Below are 17,723 nucleotides of genomic sequence, written 5' to 3'. Positions count from 1 at the left end.
AACAGGGAATTCTTCTCCAACTGAAGGTGGATGGTCTTTTAAAACAACTTAGTGAGCAGTAGTGAGCCCCGAGTTTTAACATTTATCTATTTCTGTTCTTCAGTCTTCAGAAACCTCAATGGGGTTCTCTGATTGCTCTCGGTTACTAGAAGGGACGGTTGGCCTATCCGTATCTGTCACATGAGCTGCTGCTCCCTCTTAGTCCATGGGCCAAAATAATTGTTAAACACTCAGGGAAAGTCTTCTACAGCTCACTTTCCTTTGTTGCCCATGTAGCAGTTCCCATCCAACCTGTGTACTGTGGCTTGCAGAAATTGCAGTTTTCACCCCCCCCTTTCCTCACAAAAGGTTTTCCTCTGTTTCAGCAAAGTCAGCTGTGCTGTTAGTTTGTAGGGCATGTAATTATCCTTTGAATATTGTAATCTTGGGATTGGAGCTGTACGCTGACCTGTTTGTCCACAATGTTTAGGCCTTTTAATTCCATTGTTAGCTATTTTTCTATCAAATCTCCTTTTAGCTGTGGTATCTGCAGCAACACATGCCATTCCAGTTTTGATGGGTAAAAAGAATTAAAATCTCTATTGATTATAAACAATCCCCCCTCGTGTGCCAATGCGCATTTTCGCAGTGTCTCACAATGGCCTCCACCAGGATATTGAGCTGCCAGCAACCCAGTGGGATCTCACATTTAACAACTAGATTATGATGTGAAATATTAAATCTGCCGTTGCAGATTGAGTGAGTAGAGTAACCTCTGTGCCATGAGTACATAATCGAAGTGTGAGTTGGAACTAATCTTATATCCCTCGTAATAGTGTACACCAAGTATTCCCCAGACCCAGACAACCTCTTTGAAACTGATTTTGTTTAGAGCCCCTGCCGTGAGCCTGTTAGTTGAGAATTCCATATTGGTCAATGTAGGAAGTTGGCTCTGTATGTGCTATTTCAAAGTAAGGAATAGCATGCACAGAGTCCAAGGGTTCCCCTTAGAGGTAAGATAGTGGCAAAAAGAGATAATACTAATGCTCTATTTTGTGGTAGTGTGGTCGAGCAGTAGGCTTATCAAAGGAGTAGTGTTAAGCATTTGTTGTACATACACACAGGCAATAAATGAGGAACACACACTCAGAGACAATTTCAGGCCAATAGGTTTTTGTATAGAAAAATATATTTTCTTAGTTTATTTTAAGAACCACAGGTTCAAATTCTACATGTAATATCTCATTTAAAAGGTATTGCAGGTAAGTACTTTAGGAACTTTGAATAATCACAATAGCATATATACTTTTTACATAAAACACATATAGCTATTTTAAAAGTGGACACAGTGCAATTTTCAACAGTTCCTGGGGAGGTAAGTTATTGTTAGTTCTTGCAGGTAAGTAAACCACCTACGGGGTTCAGATTGGGGTCCAAGGTAGCCCACCGTTGGGGGTTCAGAGCAACCCCAAAGTCACCACACCAGCAGCTCAGGGCCGGTCAGGTGCAGAGTTCAAAGTGGTGCCCAAAACACACAGGCTTCAATGGAGAAGGGGGTGCCCCGGTTCCAGTCTGCCAGCAGGTAAGTACCCGCGTCTTCGGAGGGCAGAGCAGGGGGGTTTTGTAGGGCACCTGGGGGGGACACAAGTCAGCACAGAAAGTACACCCTCAGCAGCACTGGGGCGGCCGGGTGCAGTGTGCAAACACGCGTCTGGTTTTCAATAGGTTTCAATGGGAGACCAAGGGGTCTCTTCAGCGATGCAGGCAAGGGGGGGTGAGGGGGGGCTCCTCGGGGTAGCCACCACCTGGGCAAGGGAGAGGGCCTCCTGGGGGTCACTCCTGCACTGGAGTTCCGATCCTTCAGGTCCTGGGGGCTGCGGGTGCAGGGTCTTTTCCAGGCATCGGGATTTTGGATTCAGACAGTCGTGGTCCGGGGGAGCCTCGGGATTCCCTCTGCAGGCGTCGCTGTGGGGGCTCAGGGGGGACAACTTTGGTTACTCAGTCTCGGAGTCGCCGGGGGGTCCTCCCTGTAGCGTTGTTTCTCCACCAGTCGAGTCGGGGTTGCCGGGTGCAGTGTTGCAAGTCTCACGCTTCTTGCGGGGATTGCAGGGGTCTTTAAATCTGCTCCTCTGGAAACAAAGTTGCAGTCTTTGTTGAACAGGGCCGCTGTTCTCGGGAGTTTCTTGGTCTTTTGGAAGCAGGGCAGTCCTCTGAGGATTCAGAGGTCGCTGGTCCTGGGGAAAGCGTCGCTGGAGCAGTTTTCTTCTGAAGGAGGGAGACAGGCCGGTAGGGCTGGGGCCAAAGCAGTTGGTGTCTCCGTCTTCTCTGCAGGGGTTTTTCAAGCTCAGCAGTCCTCTTCTTCGTAAGTTGCAGGAATCTAAATTCTGAGGTTCAGGGGAGCCCTTAAATACTCAATTTAAGGGCGTGTTTAGGTCTGGGGGGTTAGTAGCCAATGGCTACTAGCCCTGAGGGTGGTTACACCTGGATAGGTCACAGTCCTATCCCTATTGGGGGAATCCTCCATCAGCAAGATAGAGGATTTCTAAAAGTTAGTCACCTCAGCTCAGGACACCTTAGGGGCTGTCCTGACTGGCCAGTGACTCCTCCTTGTTGTTCTCATTATCTCCCTCGGCCTTGCCGCCAAAAGTGGGGCCGTGGCCGGAGGGGGCGGGCAACTCCACTAGCTGGAGTGCCCTGTGGTGCTGGAACAAAGGGGGTGAGCCTTTGAGGCTCACCGCCAGGTGTTACAGCTCCTGCCTGGGGTAGGTGATAGCACCTCCACCCAGTGCAGGCTTTGTTACTGGCCACAGAGTGACAAAGGCACTCTCCCCATGTGGCCAGCAACATGTCTCGAGTGTGGCAGGCTGCTAAAACCAGTCAGCCTACACAGGTAGTTGGTTAAGGTTTCAGGGGGCACCTCTAAGGTGCCCTCTGGGGTGTATTTTACAATAAAATGTACACTGGCATCAGTGTGCATTTATTGTGCTGAGAAGTTTGATACCAAACTTCCCAGTTTTCAGTGTAGCCATTATGGTGCTGTGGAGTTCGTGTTTGACAGACTCCCAGACCATTTACTCTTATGGCTTCCCTGCACTTACAATGTCTAAGGTTTGGCTTAGACACTGTAGGGGCACAGTGCTCATGCACTGATGCCCTCACCTATGGTATAGTGCACCCTGCCTTAGGGCTGTAAGGCCTGCTAGAGGGGTGACTTATCTATACTGCATAGGCAGTGTGAGGCTGGCATGGCACCCTGAGGGGCGTGCCATGTCGCCTTACTTGTTTTGTCCTCACCAGCACACACAAGCTGGCAAGCAGTGTCTCTGTGCTGAGTGAGGGGTCCCCAGGGTGGCATAAGATATGCTGCAGCCCTTAGAGACCTTCCCTGGCATCAGGGCCGTTGGTACCAGGGGTACCAGTTGCAAGGGACTTACCTGGATGCCAGGGTGTGCCAATTGTGAAAACAAAAGTACAGGTTAGGGAAAGAACACTGGTGCTGGGGCCTGGTTAGCAGGCCTCAGCACACTTTCAATTCAAAACATAGCATCAGCAAAAGCAAAAAGTCTGGGGGTAACCATGCCTAGGAGGCATTTCCTTACAGTCAAACTCTTCCATGATCCCTTGATCATTTTCCCGAGTGAGTTTTCTGCTGAGTGGTCTTCCTTCCCCTGTTGAGCCTGCCCCTTTGTCTGCTTTAGTCCTTTGCCCCACCCCATCCCCTCTGTTTCTCAGATGCCTGTGTTACTATATCTCTTCCATGGGAGGGGTGCGCTCACCAACTTGTCTTTCGTCCAAGTCAGAAATGTTAGTTCTTTTCCTTGCCACAGGAATAGTAATTCAGTAGGAATAATCCACCTCAGTGGAATCTGTTTAACCAACTCCTAAGTTATCTGGTGGGGGACTGTCTAGCATTGTACGGTAGCTGAAGAAACATGTTGAAGGAGCGGTTTTCAGCTGTCCCCATGTTGGACATTCCATCTGTTTGAGGTGTCACATGAGTTTCTCCTTCAGTGTATAATCAAACCACTTTCAGACAATGTCTCTTAGTTTCACTGAGTGGTGAGTCTGCACTGCAACAGTTACTATTTGTAGATCTGGTTCCCAATTTATAATACTTCTGAAACTCTCACCTAGGTTGTAATTAATGGCCCTTTTTAGATTACGGGGTCAAACGTTATCCCTGCCTGACCTATTTTCTAAGTCTTCACTTTTGTTCGTTTGTGCTTAGTTTAGGATTGGACATGGCAGACGGAGATGTGAATAAGCTATAACTGGATTTCGTCTGATTTTGTTCGTTGGATGAGTGATGGCATGTTCAATTTGATGTCTGCCATATCTCGTTACAAGTCTTCCACAGTGAGGCCGGTCCCTGAGCCAGCTACTTTTTAAAACCTAACTTGCACTTGGCCAGACATGCTCTCAAGTCTTCTTTCATGCAAGTACACATTGTCTTGCCTGTCCTCACTGTGTTTGTGGATGCTTTTTACGTCACTGCTTTCTTTTTGCAAGATTTAAGCATACCTGGCCTCTTCTTTTAGACCCTGCCCCTCCATTCAAGAAATGGGGGCATACTTCACTCCTGCTGGTGCATCCCTTGAATATGATGCATATCAGTATCCAGGGACCCTCTCATACCCAGGGCCCCAGGAATCATGTGGAAGGTTCACTGTTGTGGCTAGAAAAGGCAAATTGTTTGTGCTAGAATAGTTTTGTTAAAATCTGCAAACAATGTACTAGCTGATGGGTTATTGGGCAGTTGCAGCAGATCCATAATTATGCAGAAAACGTGGCAGCTCCAGAATCTCCTAATTAGAGTGGCCCTGTTCATACAGCTCAATGCTCATACAGTAATACTTTTGTCCCCACAGGTTGCAAGGCAGCATGCCATTTCCATATCTGGAACAGACCCTTAAACTGTACTACTTGGCTGCTCTTTAAAAATCACTTGAGTGCTAGTTACTTTAAAGGGAGTCATTTTTCCTTTCAGTTGATGTCCCTGGCATTCCCCATCCCCAACAATGGGGTCCTCCTGTGAGGCTCCCTGCTCCACCTTTTTACCAGTATTGCTTCAGTGGTCCAGAGCCTATTTACTCCCTATGTATGGGCAGTCTTACCTAAACACTCGGGCGAAGATCCTATGCTGCAGCAATCCTGGTTCCAAGTCAGAGGTCTCCTGATTGTTGTGTATGAGGAAGAGCCAACCCCATACAGTTGCTGTTTTCCCTGGCATATTCTTGCTGCAACATGCATCGGATGTTTAACCAAGAGGAATCTAGATCTTCCCACTACATCTGGACTTTTCAAGCCACAGGGCCCGGTTCTGCCCCCTCTGCTGTGGTTCCCTTCTGTCCCCCTTCTTATAGTATCCATTTCTTTAGCTATGGTTCTGCCTGTGGGTAGGGCGAATATCTTGGGCCTGCTCGTCCCACTGATCCTTTACCAAGTGTTCCCAATCTTCCAGCCTTTTCAGGCCTCTAAATGCTGCCATGTCACAAGGCCCCAGAGGATCATGGCTGCCATATTGGCCCCTGGCTTTAGAAGCCACCATACTAACTTCCTGCAGCTCCCTGGCCACACACCAAGCTCTTCAAGCTCCTTGTTGTCCAGGGGTCAGAGGCTCTAGGTATAAAGTGGTACAGATGAGTTTCACCATACTACCATTTTGAATAGATGGCCAAAACATATATTTTAAATTAATCTTAGAACCTTTCTTGTTTATACAGCCATATGCTGGGGCTCATTTGTTCCAGTACATATTTGGAAGTTCTTCTCCCTGCCCAATCAACTGTTGTAGAATTGTTGACTGTTCAGTTTGAGACGTAAAAATGCAAGTTGCTTCATTGGTCTAAAACCTTTTTTTTTTTCCACATCTACCACCTTTTTCCGTAATCAGTCAGTCATATCAGCTTTATTCGATTACTTGAATCCATACAAGCGAAAAACCAATACACATTAATACAAAGAAAAAGTTAAAATACATTAAAAAAAAAAAACTGCATTATCCTTCAAATAAATAGAGCAACAGCCTGTACCATGCCAAAAAAATAATTGGGTTAAAATAATGGTACCCACAACAACTCTCTTGAGGATATTACTGAAAACCTGGCCCCCTCATGCATCTTATCATGGCCACTAAATAACTGGCATTGTGCCAAATTTCCCATACCTACAACTCCTAGGTAGTATAAATCAGTGCTGGTCTTGCCTGAGCAACCCCCTTCCCCTTTTAGAGTGGCACCAGACTGTTGGCATAGAGCCCAAAATTGCCTACAAAACAAAATGAAGGGTGTCTTGCACCGACTGGTTGTCGCACAAGCATGGACCCACCTCCACCAAATTGTAAATCCCCGGAGGGCTGGCTGTCAGCCAGTGCAGAACATCTAACCTGAACCTAGTCGAGAGAAATCTATGATAGAGTTTTCTGTCTCAACTAGGTAAGGCTCAATTGTAAAAACAGTTTTAAGCGAGATATAAGTCCGCACAGAGGGATTGGCTAACTCCCTGGCTTCACGGTCCATGTTTGCAACTAGCGTGAATTGCCATTGCACTTATTTAAGATCCTTTTTTGTGAGCTCAGTCGGAGACTCTAACATCTGAGTGTCCCAACTTCAGTTACAGCAGTTTTATATATTTCAACCAGCCAATACTGTTCACCTTCTCCAGGGCCAAACAATCCTCCCCAATCTTATGATTTAAATCAAGCGCAAGATTTGTCCAGATCCTAATCCAGAGCGCCAAAGGAGCTATAGCCACCTGATCTGAGAGATACCCCTTCCTGAGCTCCTCGTGCACTTTGTATGCAGCTACAGATTAAGGTATGGATAATAGCTGGCGCAGAAATTAGTTTTCAACAGTTCATATGGCCCTGCAGTCCTTATATCCCCATATCTCACTGCCGTAACATGCAATGGTAACACACTTAGCTTTATATACTTTTAACAATGCCTGCATTGGTTTTGTCCCCAACCTTTTTGCTAAATCAAAAACTGCCCCTTCAGCTCTAGTCAGGACATACCCTTTCTCTTTCTGAAGAGGAACCCAAGACCCCTTCTCACCGAACATGACACCCAGGTAAGAAAAACTTGGAACTCCCACTTTCTCGTTGTGTTTTTTTTTTTCCCCAAGTTCTTTGTCTAGTGCCCAGGGCCATTGTGTGAGACTTAACAAACTTAGTACTCAGGTCCAGCAATTCCATAAACTCTATGTACCCCTTGACTAAGCATTGCAGACCGACAGCAGTCCTAGCCAGCAGGACAGCGTTGTCTGCATACAGGAGCACTGGTATGTACTGATCACCTACCCTTGGGACATCCCTGCACGTAGTACTCCGTATGAGACCCACATTGACATAAAGAGTAAATAATAAGGGGCATAGAATTCAGCCTTGCCTTAATCCCAGCTCAACACTGAATGCTGAGGATAGACGCCCGTTAGAATTCTATCTTACCATTGCACTCTGGTTCAGATGTAGGTCATTGAGAAAGTTAACTAGGCAGTGCTCCACCCACATAGCAATAAGGGACCACAGTTTAGGCCTTTTAACTCATTCAAACGTGGCCATTAGATCCATAAAGGCTAGGTGCAGGGTCCTACCCTTCACTACTGTACATATTTCAATCAGGAAGTGGAGGATAAAACACTGACCAGTGGTTCCTTTCCCTGCCCCGAATCCATATTGGAGATTTCAGATTATATTATGTTGCTCTGCCCAGTCAGTCTAGCTAAAACTACTCTCTCAAGCACCTTCACTGTTGAGTCAGTAAGGGAAAGAGACCTGTAGCACCTAAATGTTAAATACTGACAGAATAATAAATTGCACCCAGGATGAAGGAAACCCAGTTTTGGAGACTTCATTAAAAACGTAAATTAAAATGTTTGCCCAAGGAGGCTCTGGGGATTAGATCTATACAGGTCCTCCGAAACCCTACCTTGGCTAGGCACCTTGCCTTTAGACAGTGATAAACTAGCGAGAAGGACTCAACGCCCCACCCCATGAAAGTTAGGTCTGCGTAACCTTTCAATCTTGTGTAAGACTGACCAGTTTGATCAGCTACTGGAGAGTCATACTTACCCTTAAAATGAGTCACCCAGGTCTTATAAGAAATAGTGCAAACAATGGGGAGTTGGACACCCCTGAAAAGAGGTCAATTCACAACTTCCTAAAGTCGAGCTTATTTTTTTTTTTTTTCTTCTTCTTCCTTATCCAAAAGCTCCGACCAGGTACTTTTTTTTTTTTTTTGTTGTGTTTTTTTTTATTTATTTTTTTATTTCCTTGTTACGGGCTGCCATGGTGAGCTCATTATCTCTGGGCTACAATATTTATCTCTCTGGGCTCCCAACAGCAATCTGTGCGGTGCAGAACACACTCAATCAAACCATCTTTCCTCTCCTTTTTGTGAACTGCCTGATGGCCTTGTAAGGCTAGCTGCAACATGCAGATAAATCGCTAAAAAAGTACTCATAAGATCTACCCCTAAAGCGTCTTTATCTTTATCTAGACAGACAGATACCTTTACACCACATGTGGTGAATAGGCTCTTAAGTAACTGCTCAAGAACAGTCTTAGCCCACTTTAGCCTGCGGGCTTGGTCATGGGGGGCAGTGTCTCAGTTTGAGGGCTCTAAAACTGACCTCTCCTTCCCCCCCCTCCCAAAACCCGTTAAGTGACAGAAATAACCCTCCTCACCAATATTACATGAGCTGTCAGAGTTCACCTAGCAACATCCTCTGTGGGGGAGTGTTCAAAATGCCCTCCTCCAACACGGACCACGTCCAGATCATTTCACACCCTACACCCACTGTCACAGAGGTGCACATTAAAGTCCCCCTACAAGAACAGTCCAGTGTGGAGAGTTCCTCTTCTCCCTAAATAATTCTAAAAATAAATTGACAAACAAAGTGCTCCGTGGGCCTTACCAGCTCAAAAGAATTCTAAAAAATTCAAAATGAGTATGGCCAGCGTGTTATTAAAATAATATATAAATATATTTTTTTTTATGGGGGTTGTGCATCCTTGTGCATTAAAAATGCCCCTTTCCATTTACCTTTGTTCCCATTCATATCTATCCTTTCTCCATGCTTGATACATTTGAATTTATGACACCACTTTTCTGCAAGCATTCATGCTTTACAATTGAGCAATACTTCTTCACCTTGCCGGTTTCTTTCTTTTTTTTTTTTGGCTTTGTACGGTAGTGATTTATAACATTTTTGGCCAACGTTCTTTTCCAGTTCATGGTAATAAACCTGCCTTTAAAATTATAGGGATCCTGCATTTGTGTTATCAAAAGGTTGGAATTGTGCTTCTGCTAATGTGCTGTCCAATTTAAAAATGTACTGAAAAGCAGGGGCTAAATTTGTGGTTTTTGTTTTGCATGCTTCCTAGCCTTGCACGTTGAAATGTGGAGTAAATTGAGAGGCTGGTTATTGGAGGGGTGGGGGTGATGTAGCAGCAGGGATTGAAGGAAAGCACACAGAGTGGAGCAGAAAACAATCAAGGAACAAATGCAGAGTCAATACAGAATTGGAGGTGTATTGGTGAACAGGCAACCCAAGGTGGTCAGTACCAGAATGGCAGGTGTATGTGGGAGAAATGCACAGGCAGTGCAATCATTGATTATAAAGCCAAAGTGGACACAGATGGTATGGAAGCCCCTTCTTAAGCAAAGAAAGACCAAAACAAAAGGTTTTTTTGGAGGGGCAGTGGTGTGCTGTACTGCTGTAGTCATTTTTTATTTTTTTATTTTAAGGAAAAAAATTAGTGTGGAAGATTAGATGCCAGTTTTTGTCTGCATAGATTATACATAGTTATTGCCTATATTGTGCTGGTCAAATGTAAAGCGTATTATGCCGCTAGCACTATTGTAAGGACTGTGGACTACCCATCTTACTTGCTGTACAAATATTAGTAGTAGATGACTGTAATCATTGCTTAATTTTCTCACCCTTCTATATTTTCACAGGTGGATCTTAATTTCCCATCCTTCGTTTCAGAAGGTGCTAAAGATTTGATATCCAGACTGTTGCGCCACAATCCTGCCCAGCGATTACCATTGAAAAGTGTTCTTGAACACCCGTGGGTCAAAGCAAATTCCCGCCGTGTGCTACCTCCCGTGTACACTGCCAAGCCTTAAGGACGAGCCAGGCCTTTTGTTGGCAGGATTTGTAAATAAGCGGATGCCTTATTTTTTTAAACCAATATTTAACTTCCTATATTCGTTGTCAGGTGTCTGTTTTGTGTAGACGTTAGTCCATTTGTAATATAAAGATCTTATGTTAAATCTCATTTATATAATTGAGATTATTAATAAACTTTTTAATGATGGGTCTTCATTTCGAGGTAAGTTACTGATTTTCGGAACATGGTTGCAAACAAATGTGTATTTAACATGGAGTTTGATAGACTCCTTGGGCCAAATGTTGGTTAGGTTGATTGGCCTTCCATTTGGAGGTTGAGCCAGTCTCTCTCCTGGGAATTCTGTTTAGTTTCAGTCCTGTTGGGGCCCTTATGATTGTGTTTTGGTACCAAAGATTTCCCAAAGCCCCCATTCTAATTTCAGCCGTTTAACGCTGACGGGGTACTAGATTGGTTTTATAACAAATGTCCGTTTCAATGAAACATGAAGCAAAATATTCAGTAAAACATGATTTCATCAGCCCAAGTTCATGAATTGTTGTTAACGGAGAGTACATTACGAGCATTTAGGAAGCATTGGCATTGTGTGCATGAGGTCGCTCTGATCTCCCTCCATTAGAATGCCCCTCAATGGGACAATGCAACATCTTGCAGGTTACAGCACAATCCCTCTGTAAAGGACCCATGTTACAACCCTGGGTCAAGGACAAGTAGCCTGCATAGATTACGTAAAGGCAAGCTATTCAGCCACATGTAGGTGTTGAAAACAGATAGATAGATAGATATCGCTCTCTCTATATATATATATATATCTCTATCTATATATCTGTGTGTGTATATATATGTATTTATCATTAATTAATACAGAGTCTTTTAATATTAGGGAGTGCATTATAAGAAGTTAATTATCTTACACTGGTTCTGATTTAAAAAGACAATTACACTTTTTTGGCAAGTCTTACTTTGTAGCATTTTATAATGCTCCCAGAATATTGCTTTTTATGCAAATACACGCAGAAGAATGGAAGCAGGTTTGGTAATTTTTATTTTGAATGTAAACCATGTGCCTGAACAATCTAAATTATAGTGCAATTTTTAGGACCAACTTTAAATACAATTTCTTATGGATACTAACTACAGATTCTTCATCTTGTGCATACTCTCCCAGGTGAGAGGCTGGATCCGGAAACCTTTCAGCAGTAGCTCTGCATGCTGGTCGGTGATATTGCACTGATGCTTTGTTTTAATGGAAGTGACAAGCTGAGGTGCAGAAAAGCACCACCAATGTGCACGGTCAGTTCATTTCTTTCCACAGTTTTAGGCATGGGTCTGGACCTTCTCCATGGTCTTTTGACCAGAGTTTTCCTCACAAATTATCCAGTGTGCAAGGGAGATATCACTCCCTCTGTATCTCCCCCTAGGTCTTGCTACAGAAGAAAGTGCTTCTTTCTCTGTGATGCAAAGGGCATCTGATGTACCAGCCATACAACTGCCAACCGTGGAAGTTCAAGGTAATATATTAACTGAAGAACTGTAACTTGGTCACGCTCCCATTAAACCACTGTTGCTGTCAACTAAGCACTTACTGACACCTGTTTTGTGCCAAGCTCTGTGCCGGCTGTCACCATAGCCCTGCACCAGCACCTGATGACCCTGCCTTCCTAACGCAACATCCCATTCTTGAGAGCCCGGTGGACACGTTTCTACCATTGGTTAATCCAAACGCAATCCCTTTCACTCCTTCAGTCTAAACAAATAAGACTTCTGGCAAAAAGATATTCACCGCCACCCTTGCTCTTAAATTGCTCAAACAGCTGTCTTCTTGGCCATTATTCTCATTTTGGTATATGGTGGCTTAGGTTTTACCGCCTGTTCCAGGCTACCTTAGGACTTCTCTCGCACATAACTGAATGCTTTGGCACCAGCGAGGCTTGCTTTCGTCATGTATTTGAGATCCACAGGTTACTCTGGGGACATCCAGGAATACTTAATCAATATGCCCTTCGACTAATGCTGCCTTTTTGGGAATAAGGCTGACTGGGGTGCTATAAAGAGCAGAGCTATGGTGTATTCCTTGTGTCAGTCTGCTCCCACTAGGTAATTCCACCAGTAATTTCAACCTCTTCATTGCTACAGTAGAGGTTTTTCGGTCGGTCCACACCAGACTCCTCCACCCTACCTTTTCAGCCCTTTTGTTTTGTCACGGAGGCTGCAGTTCCCAGACACCATGAGGTCAGCAGGGAAAATGTGCACTTACTCCACAGCAATTGAGTTAGTGACATGTCACTCTTGTTATCCTGCCCAGAGCTGATACTGGTCACAAGGTGCATCTCTACTGTGTTGAAGAGGCCATATGGGAGATTGGAGATCCGAGGATTTGTCTTTGGGGGAAGTTAGACTCCACATCTACTTGTTGGAATTGAGTGCTTCCCTTGGCATTTAATGCTTTCTTACCCACCATCAGAGAAAATCTGGTTTTGGAACGTATGCCAGACAGCCTTGCTCTTCTTGAAGCTGCAACTCCACCAAGGGAGTTCCATGGTAGTGAACCATCTGGCAAGATTTTTAAATACAAGGGCGGATGGACCCAGCTGCCAGTGCCTAGCAAATCACGAATGCCATTTATACCCGGAGGTGGCACAGACCTTCTTCCAGCAATGCAGTGAACCCTAGCTCAATCTTTTCATCAGTTGTGACTGAGTTCTTGAAAGGTGTCCAAAACCCTTTTGATGCCGTAGTGGGGCTTAAATTTAGTCCTTGTATTCTTGATGTGCATCCTTTTGAGCCTCTGCAGTTGTCCCATGAGACTTCTGACATTAAAGACAGTCTCATTGCCATAACATCGGCTAGGTGTGTGTTGGCGGGAGAGGGACCATCTCCTTCCAGTTTCTTTTTTTGCCAGTGAGGAGTTCAGCCACATAAATGTAATTTTGTCTTTCATTTTTGGTCTAGATCAACATTAATTTGTATTATGGTAATCTTGAGGTCTGAAGGCAGTCTCCAACTCAACACTCTTCTCAAAGAGAAATCCTCCTGCCTTCCCGAATAGTTCAATTAACCAGCAACTCAGTACTAAGTGGATTGGATTCCCAGTGTGTGATTTGCAACTTATAATGGAGATGATTATTGCACCAAACTTCCACAGCCTGTCTTGAGTGAATTAAGTGCACTGCAAATACTTTAATTGTATATTTCAAAATTGTGATGCAGTGGTCATCTCTGAGGAGGCCAGTGCCTCCATTCAGTTCATGTTCACAATTGCATCACAGCTGCTCAGAAGAGTCTGGGGTCTTTATAACTAAGGCTCCTGGTTCTATGGTATTTATATTATTCTTAACATTTGTCTGTATTTATCCCTATTTACTTTTTAGTCATTTATTTGGCATTTATCCATATTTATTTTGCGGCTTGAGACTAAAGGCAGTTGTAAAATGATAGATTTCCACATTTATTTAATTGATCAACGTGCACTTGTACTTTGCCTGTCACGTTTTACACTACATCCACAGGTAAATATTAGCATTATATACAGATATATATTAACATGTTTGCGTTTAAGAGAATTTCATGCTGTTTTTAACTCCCCAAGGTGTCTAGCTGCTTAGCAGTTGGTCTGGAGTTTGTGAATGACATCATGGAGAGTCTCTCACAAACACAATAGTCTGTTTTTCCGCTTTTAGAAATAAATACAGGTGGGAAATAGATTTTCTATTTTCCTGTAAAAACGCACAACAGAGAGCTTTATTTATAACTAGGAAGTGATAAATGTGCGAGTTCGCCAGCTCGGTTGCATAAGGTGTAAACGCCTGGCAGAGTTGATGGTAGCAGAAGAATGGACTCCAATGAAGGCCATTATTCTTGCAAATCTACAAATTATTTCATCACTACCTGACACTACATCTCACAGCCTGGTGATGGCTATTTTGTCTCATGGTAGTGTCTGTCTTCGAACGACAGTGGAGGTTTTGTAAACTTTTTGCCTCTGTACCAAATTAGTGCTTGTATCTTTCTAAATTTTGAATATCAATTGGATGGCTGTGGCAGTGAGTGATTAATTCCTCCACCATAGTGTGGGTGTTATTGAAGTCCAGATGCAAAAGCTGGGTCACTTTGTGTGTCATACTACCACTTGGTGAATGTCACTAAATGGGCAGCTCTGTGATGAGATGTAATGTAAGCCACTGCCAAAAGACCAACCTATGTGGATTTCAAATATTTTGCTAAATCTGTTCTAGGGAAATTCTGTTACCAGAGAAAACTACTTAAAATGGAGAAATGTGCAGGGTATTTCAAAAGTGAAGCCTTAACTGATATACCAGGAGCGGCAAGGTCATTATTTTAAACCTCGCCAACCTAGTGATGTCCAACATCCATTTTTGTAGTAGCTAAACTCACTGCCAAAGCAGCAAATAGCAGTGTTTAGTGCATTTCTTCACCAAAATAACTGACACCTGCTGCCTTACCCCAACCACATGTATAATAAAGTTGGGACCAATGTTGATCCTCTTTAAGAAAGCAAGCAAGTACTCCTATCCCACTGATTCAAAGGCCTGTTCAAAAGTCAGCGAAAATTAGTGGCGGAGGTCCTCTAATATGTCCGCAAGGGGCAAGTTGTTTTGATTATTTTGAATAGTCCTAATATTGTGTCTATGGAACATTTTGGCATACATTTGGACTGGTCTGGTTGGACCAACTAGCAGATCAGTCAACAAGTGATTGACCAGGGTTTTGGGTAGCATTTTCAATTCCACATTAAGAAGGGATATTGTTCTATACAAGGAACTGTAGGGACAACCTGGTATGTGGATTACAGCTATATTGGCTAAGTGCACATCAGGTGGTCTCCCATCGAAGTACATCATAACATCTAGGAGTGGGTTGACAGATTTTGTTGCATAAAGTGTGGAAACTTGCTAGGTACTGGACTTTTGCCAGGTTGTAATTGCACAGAGGCATCTACCAGCTCTTAGCTAGTGACCTCCCCTATAACATGGCTTTTCTAATTCTCCATCTGACACCTCACTTGGGAGATTGACAGTGAAACTGTCCAGTGTGTGCTCTAGTGGTGCAGTCGTATGGGAGTATAGGGCAGTTTAGTGAAAGTGCTTTGTCTGGGTCACCCCTAGCTACCAAACTCTGACTGCTGGTAATTCTGTGTTGGAGGGCTTAGATGTGTTGTGGAGCAACCAGGTTATATATTTTATTCACCTTGTTACCTCACTGATCATTTTGGCTCTGAGTCACAAGTCACACCTCATCCATTAGTGTCTGAAGTCTGGAGAACAATCTGGGAAGTCCTGGAGTAAAATGTGAAACCTCACTCTTGTAATGCTTGCTAAATGTCTGTCACTCCCAAGGCATCTAGAAATTGGGCAGGTATGGAAGGGATCTAATGAGGAATCCTGTTCCCTTCCCACCCCCAACCTATTTCCACCAAGATGAAAGTTGCATCCACAACCTTGAAAAACTTCACTTGGGGGGTTGGTGGGAAATGGGCTTATAAACTAATCACACAGTGGCTTTCCGTGTTGCAATCCAGTAACTGTCTCATATTGCCATAGATTGTAATCCCATATCTAATTTTGGTTGGGGCAAGTAGTTGCAAATTAGAATGGCAGAGCCTCTAGGTCCTTTAGTAAAAACAAGGTACAGTACCTGTGAGAAGGCCATTTGGTCCAAAAACAGACACTTGTTACCACAAGATGGATTTCTACAAGGAGGATGTCTAAGTTAAGTTGTTTGGCTGCTCTTAGGACTGCTCCCTTTTTAATTTTGTCAAGCATGCTAGTTACATTTTAAGTGATGCTATGCAACGGTCTTCCATGAGGCACCAAGTCATGCCCAGCTATAAGGGAGAAGCGAAGGGTATGTAGTGGTGTCATGCAGCAACTTATTTTTTTGTTGTTTTGTTTTTAAATAACGTCCAGCTCCTCCCCATCCTAACCTCTGAGAACATGAAGAAACTGTTGCAAAATAGATCAGAGGCCATCACCAACTAGCTGGAAAGACTTCTTGATCTCATAATTGTTTAACCCAACTACCCCCTTTCCCATATATAACATAGAATTAAGGTAAATGCTTTCCCAAGGGGAAGGTAAACATTTTAGGGGACCCTGTGGCGTGCCACACTACTCTACCCATACATCTACCTGACCCCATGCAACAGGTTTTTATGTAAGAAGGACCATACATTGGTCCTCCATAATTTAGTCAGTGGGAGGAGGGGAGGGTATTAGTGCTCATATAACTGGCTGGATCCAAGTCACAAGGCATGTCATTAGGGAAAACACCCTTCCAATCCAGTCCAGCAGATCTAGCATTCTCCAATACACCGTTTAACTCTGGATTTTATCAAGTAGGGTTAATCTAGCTTTAGTTCCATTAAGAGAAAGGTTGAGAGTCATTTTCAATTGCAGTTTTAATGGTGGGCATCCAGTCCTAATCAAAAGGCAAGTGTGTCTGCAGCCTGATGTCATGTCTGTACTCCATCAATTCCCAGGCAACTTCTAGTGTCTAAAAAAAGAATGCTAGGGCTAGAATGTTTTTTTTTTTTTTTCTTGCCAGTGTTGAGGAGAATATAACACATGTTCATAACTCTTTCCTTTTAAACTCCTAATAATTTAGTTGTCGCTGCACTGGTTTTGTGTAATCCAGAAAGTTCATACATAATTCATCAGTTCTCGTACCTTGTTCATAGGATTTCATCTGTCTTTATAATTCAGAAAACCAGCAAACATAGTATGTGGTTGTGCCCAGCATGGGCCTCTGCAGGATGCCTTATATGCACATTCAATTATAAAACATGTGGAGACCCTACCTTTAGCAATATATTACTGCAGCCACTTTTTCTAGGAATTTCTCAGAAATGGCACCCTTTCACAAACTAAGTTGTTTTTGCAGGCATGCCCCCTTGTCTCTTGGGCTTTGCATAATGTTTAGCCAGCATTTGTTGTAGAATTTTGAAAGTGTATTCTAGTTCCACCACCCAGCCTCTGTGATTCACAGAGTTCTCAGGCCCTGCTTTACCAGAATGACATCAGAGACCACAGCTCAGATTTTGGCCTCAAGGGCTTTGCTGGAAGAATTAACCTGCAGGTCTATAGCAGTCTCATGTGACAGTTGAAACCAGTCTAGACTGCAGTATGGCATCACAGACCATATTTAATGGAGGTGCTTGGCCAGTGCCTCCAGTATAGGCATGTTTGTCTATGGGGCCTTGCTTAGTGGCTGATTAAGATTGTTTATTTCGGCTGTGAGGAGCAGATGGTGTGATTAAATTCCTGCCAAGTGGAACATACCAAGGTGTCCAGTAAGCCATCCCAAACCTTGTATCCAAATCTTTGGTTCGCTCCACCAGCCCTCCGAACAGCCAAGCCCAGTGGACAAAGCACTAGCAGTCTGTGATTGTAGTTGAGTACATAGATCCTTCTCAGCAGCAATGCAGGAGGAGCCAGATGTGAAGGAGGGTCTACAGTTGTGAGTTGGAGGCAGGCCTTGGGCTAACCCACCTCTAATGATGAGCCAGTGGTGCCTTTGCCAGTTGAAAACCCCTTTTCATTCTGGGGTCTATAGCATATTCCCCGGCAGTGGGCATAGGCCTATTGTTGAT

At 43.9% G+C, this 17,723-nt stretch overlaps 1 protein-coding gene across 2 annotated transcripts in view; it reads left to right on the top strand.

Annotated features, from left to right (window-relative positions):
- The window catches only part of LOC138261622 (aurora kinase B-A-like), a 55,483-nt gene extending 45,172 nt beyond the window's left edge, over positions 1-10,311 (top strand). For both annotated transcript variants that reach the window (XM_069210748.1, XM_069210747.1), the window contains exon 9: positions 9,942-10,311. In XM_069210748.1, the coding sequence (XP_069066849.1) occupies positions 9,942-10,112 (171 nt within the window). In that variant the 3' untranslated portion in view covers positions 10,113-10,311. The remainder of the gene's footprint in view (positions 1-9,941) is intronic.
- Positions 10,312-17,723: the final 7,412 nt, after the last annotated feature.

Source organism: Pleurodeles waltl, chromosome 10 (assembly GCF_031143425.1).
Source record: "Pleurodeles waltl isolate 20211129_DDA chromosome 10, aPleWal1.hap1.20221129, whole genome shotgun sequence".
NCBI classification, from domain to species: Eukaryota; Metazoa; Chordata; class Amphibia; order Caudata; family Salamandridae; genus Pleurodeles; species Pleurodeles waltl.
This window is presented reverse-complemented; position numbering and strand designations above follow the sequence as displayed.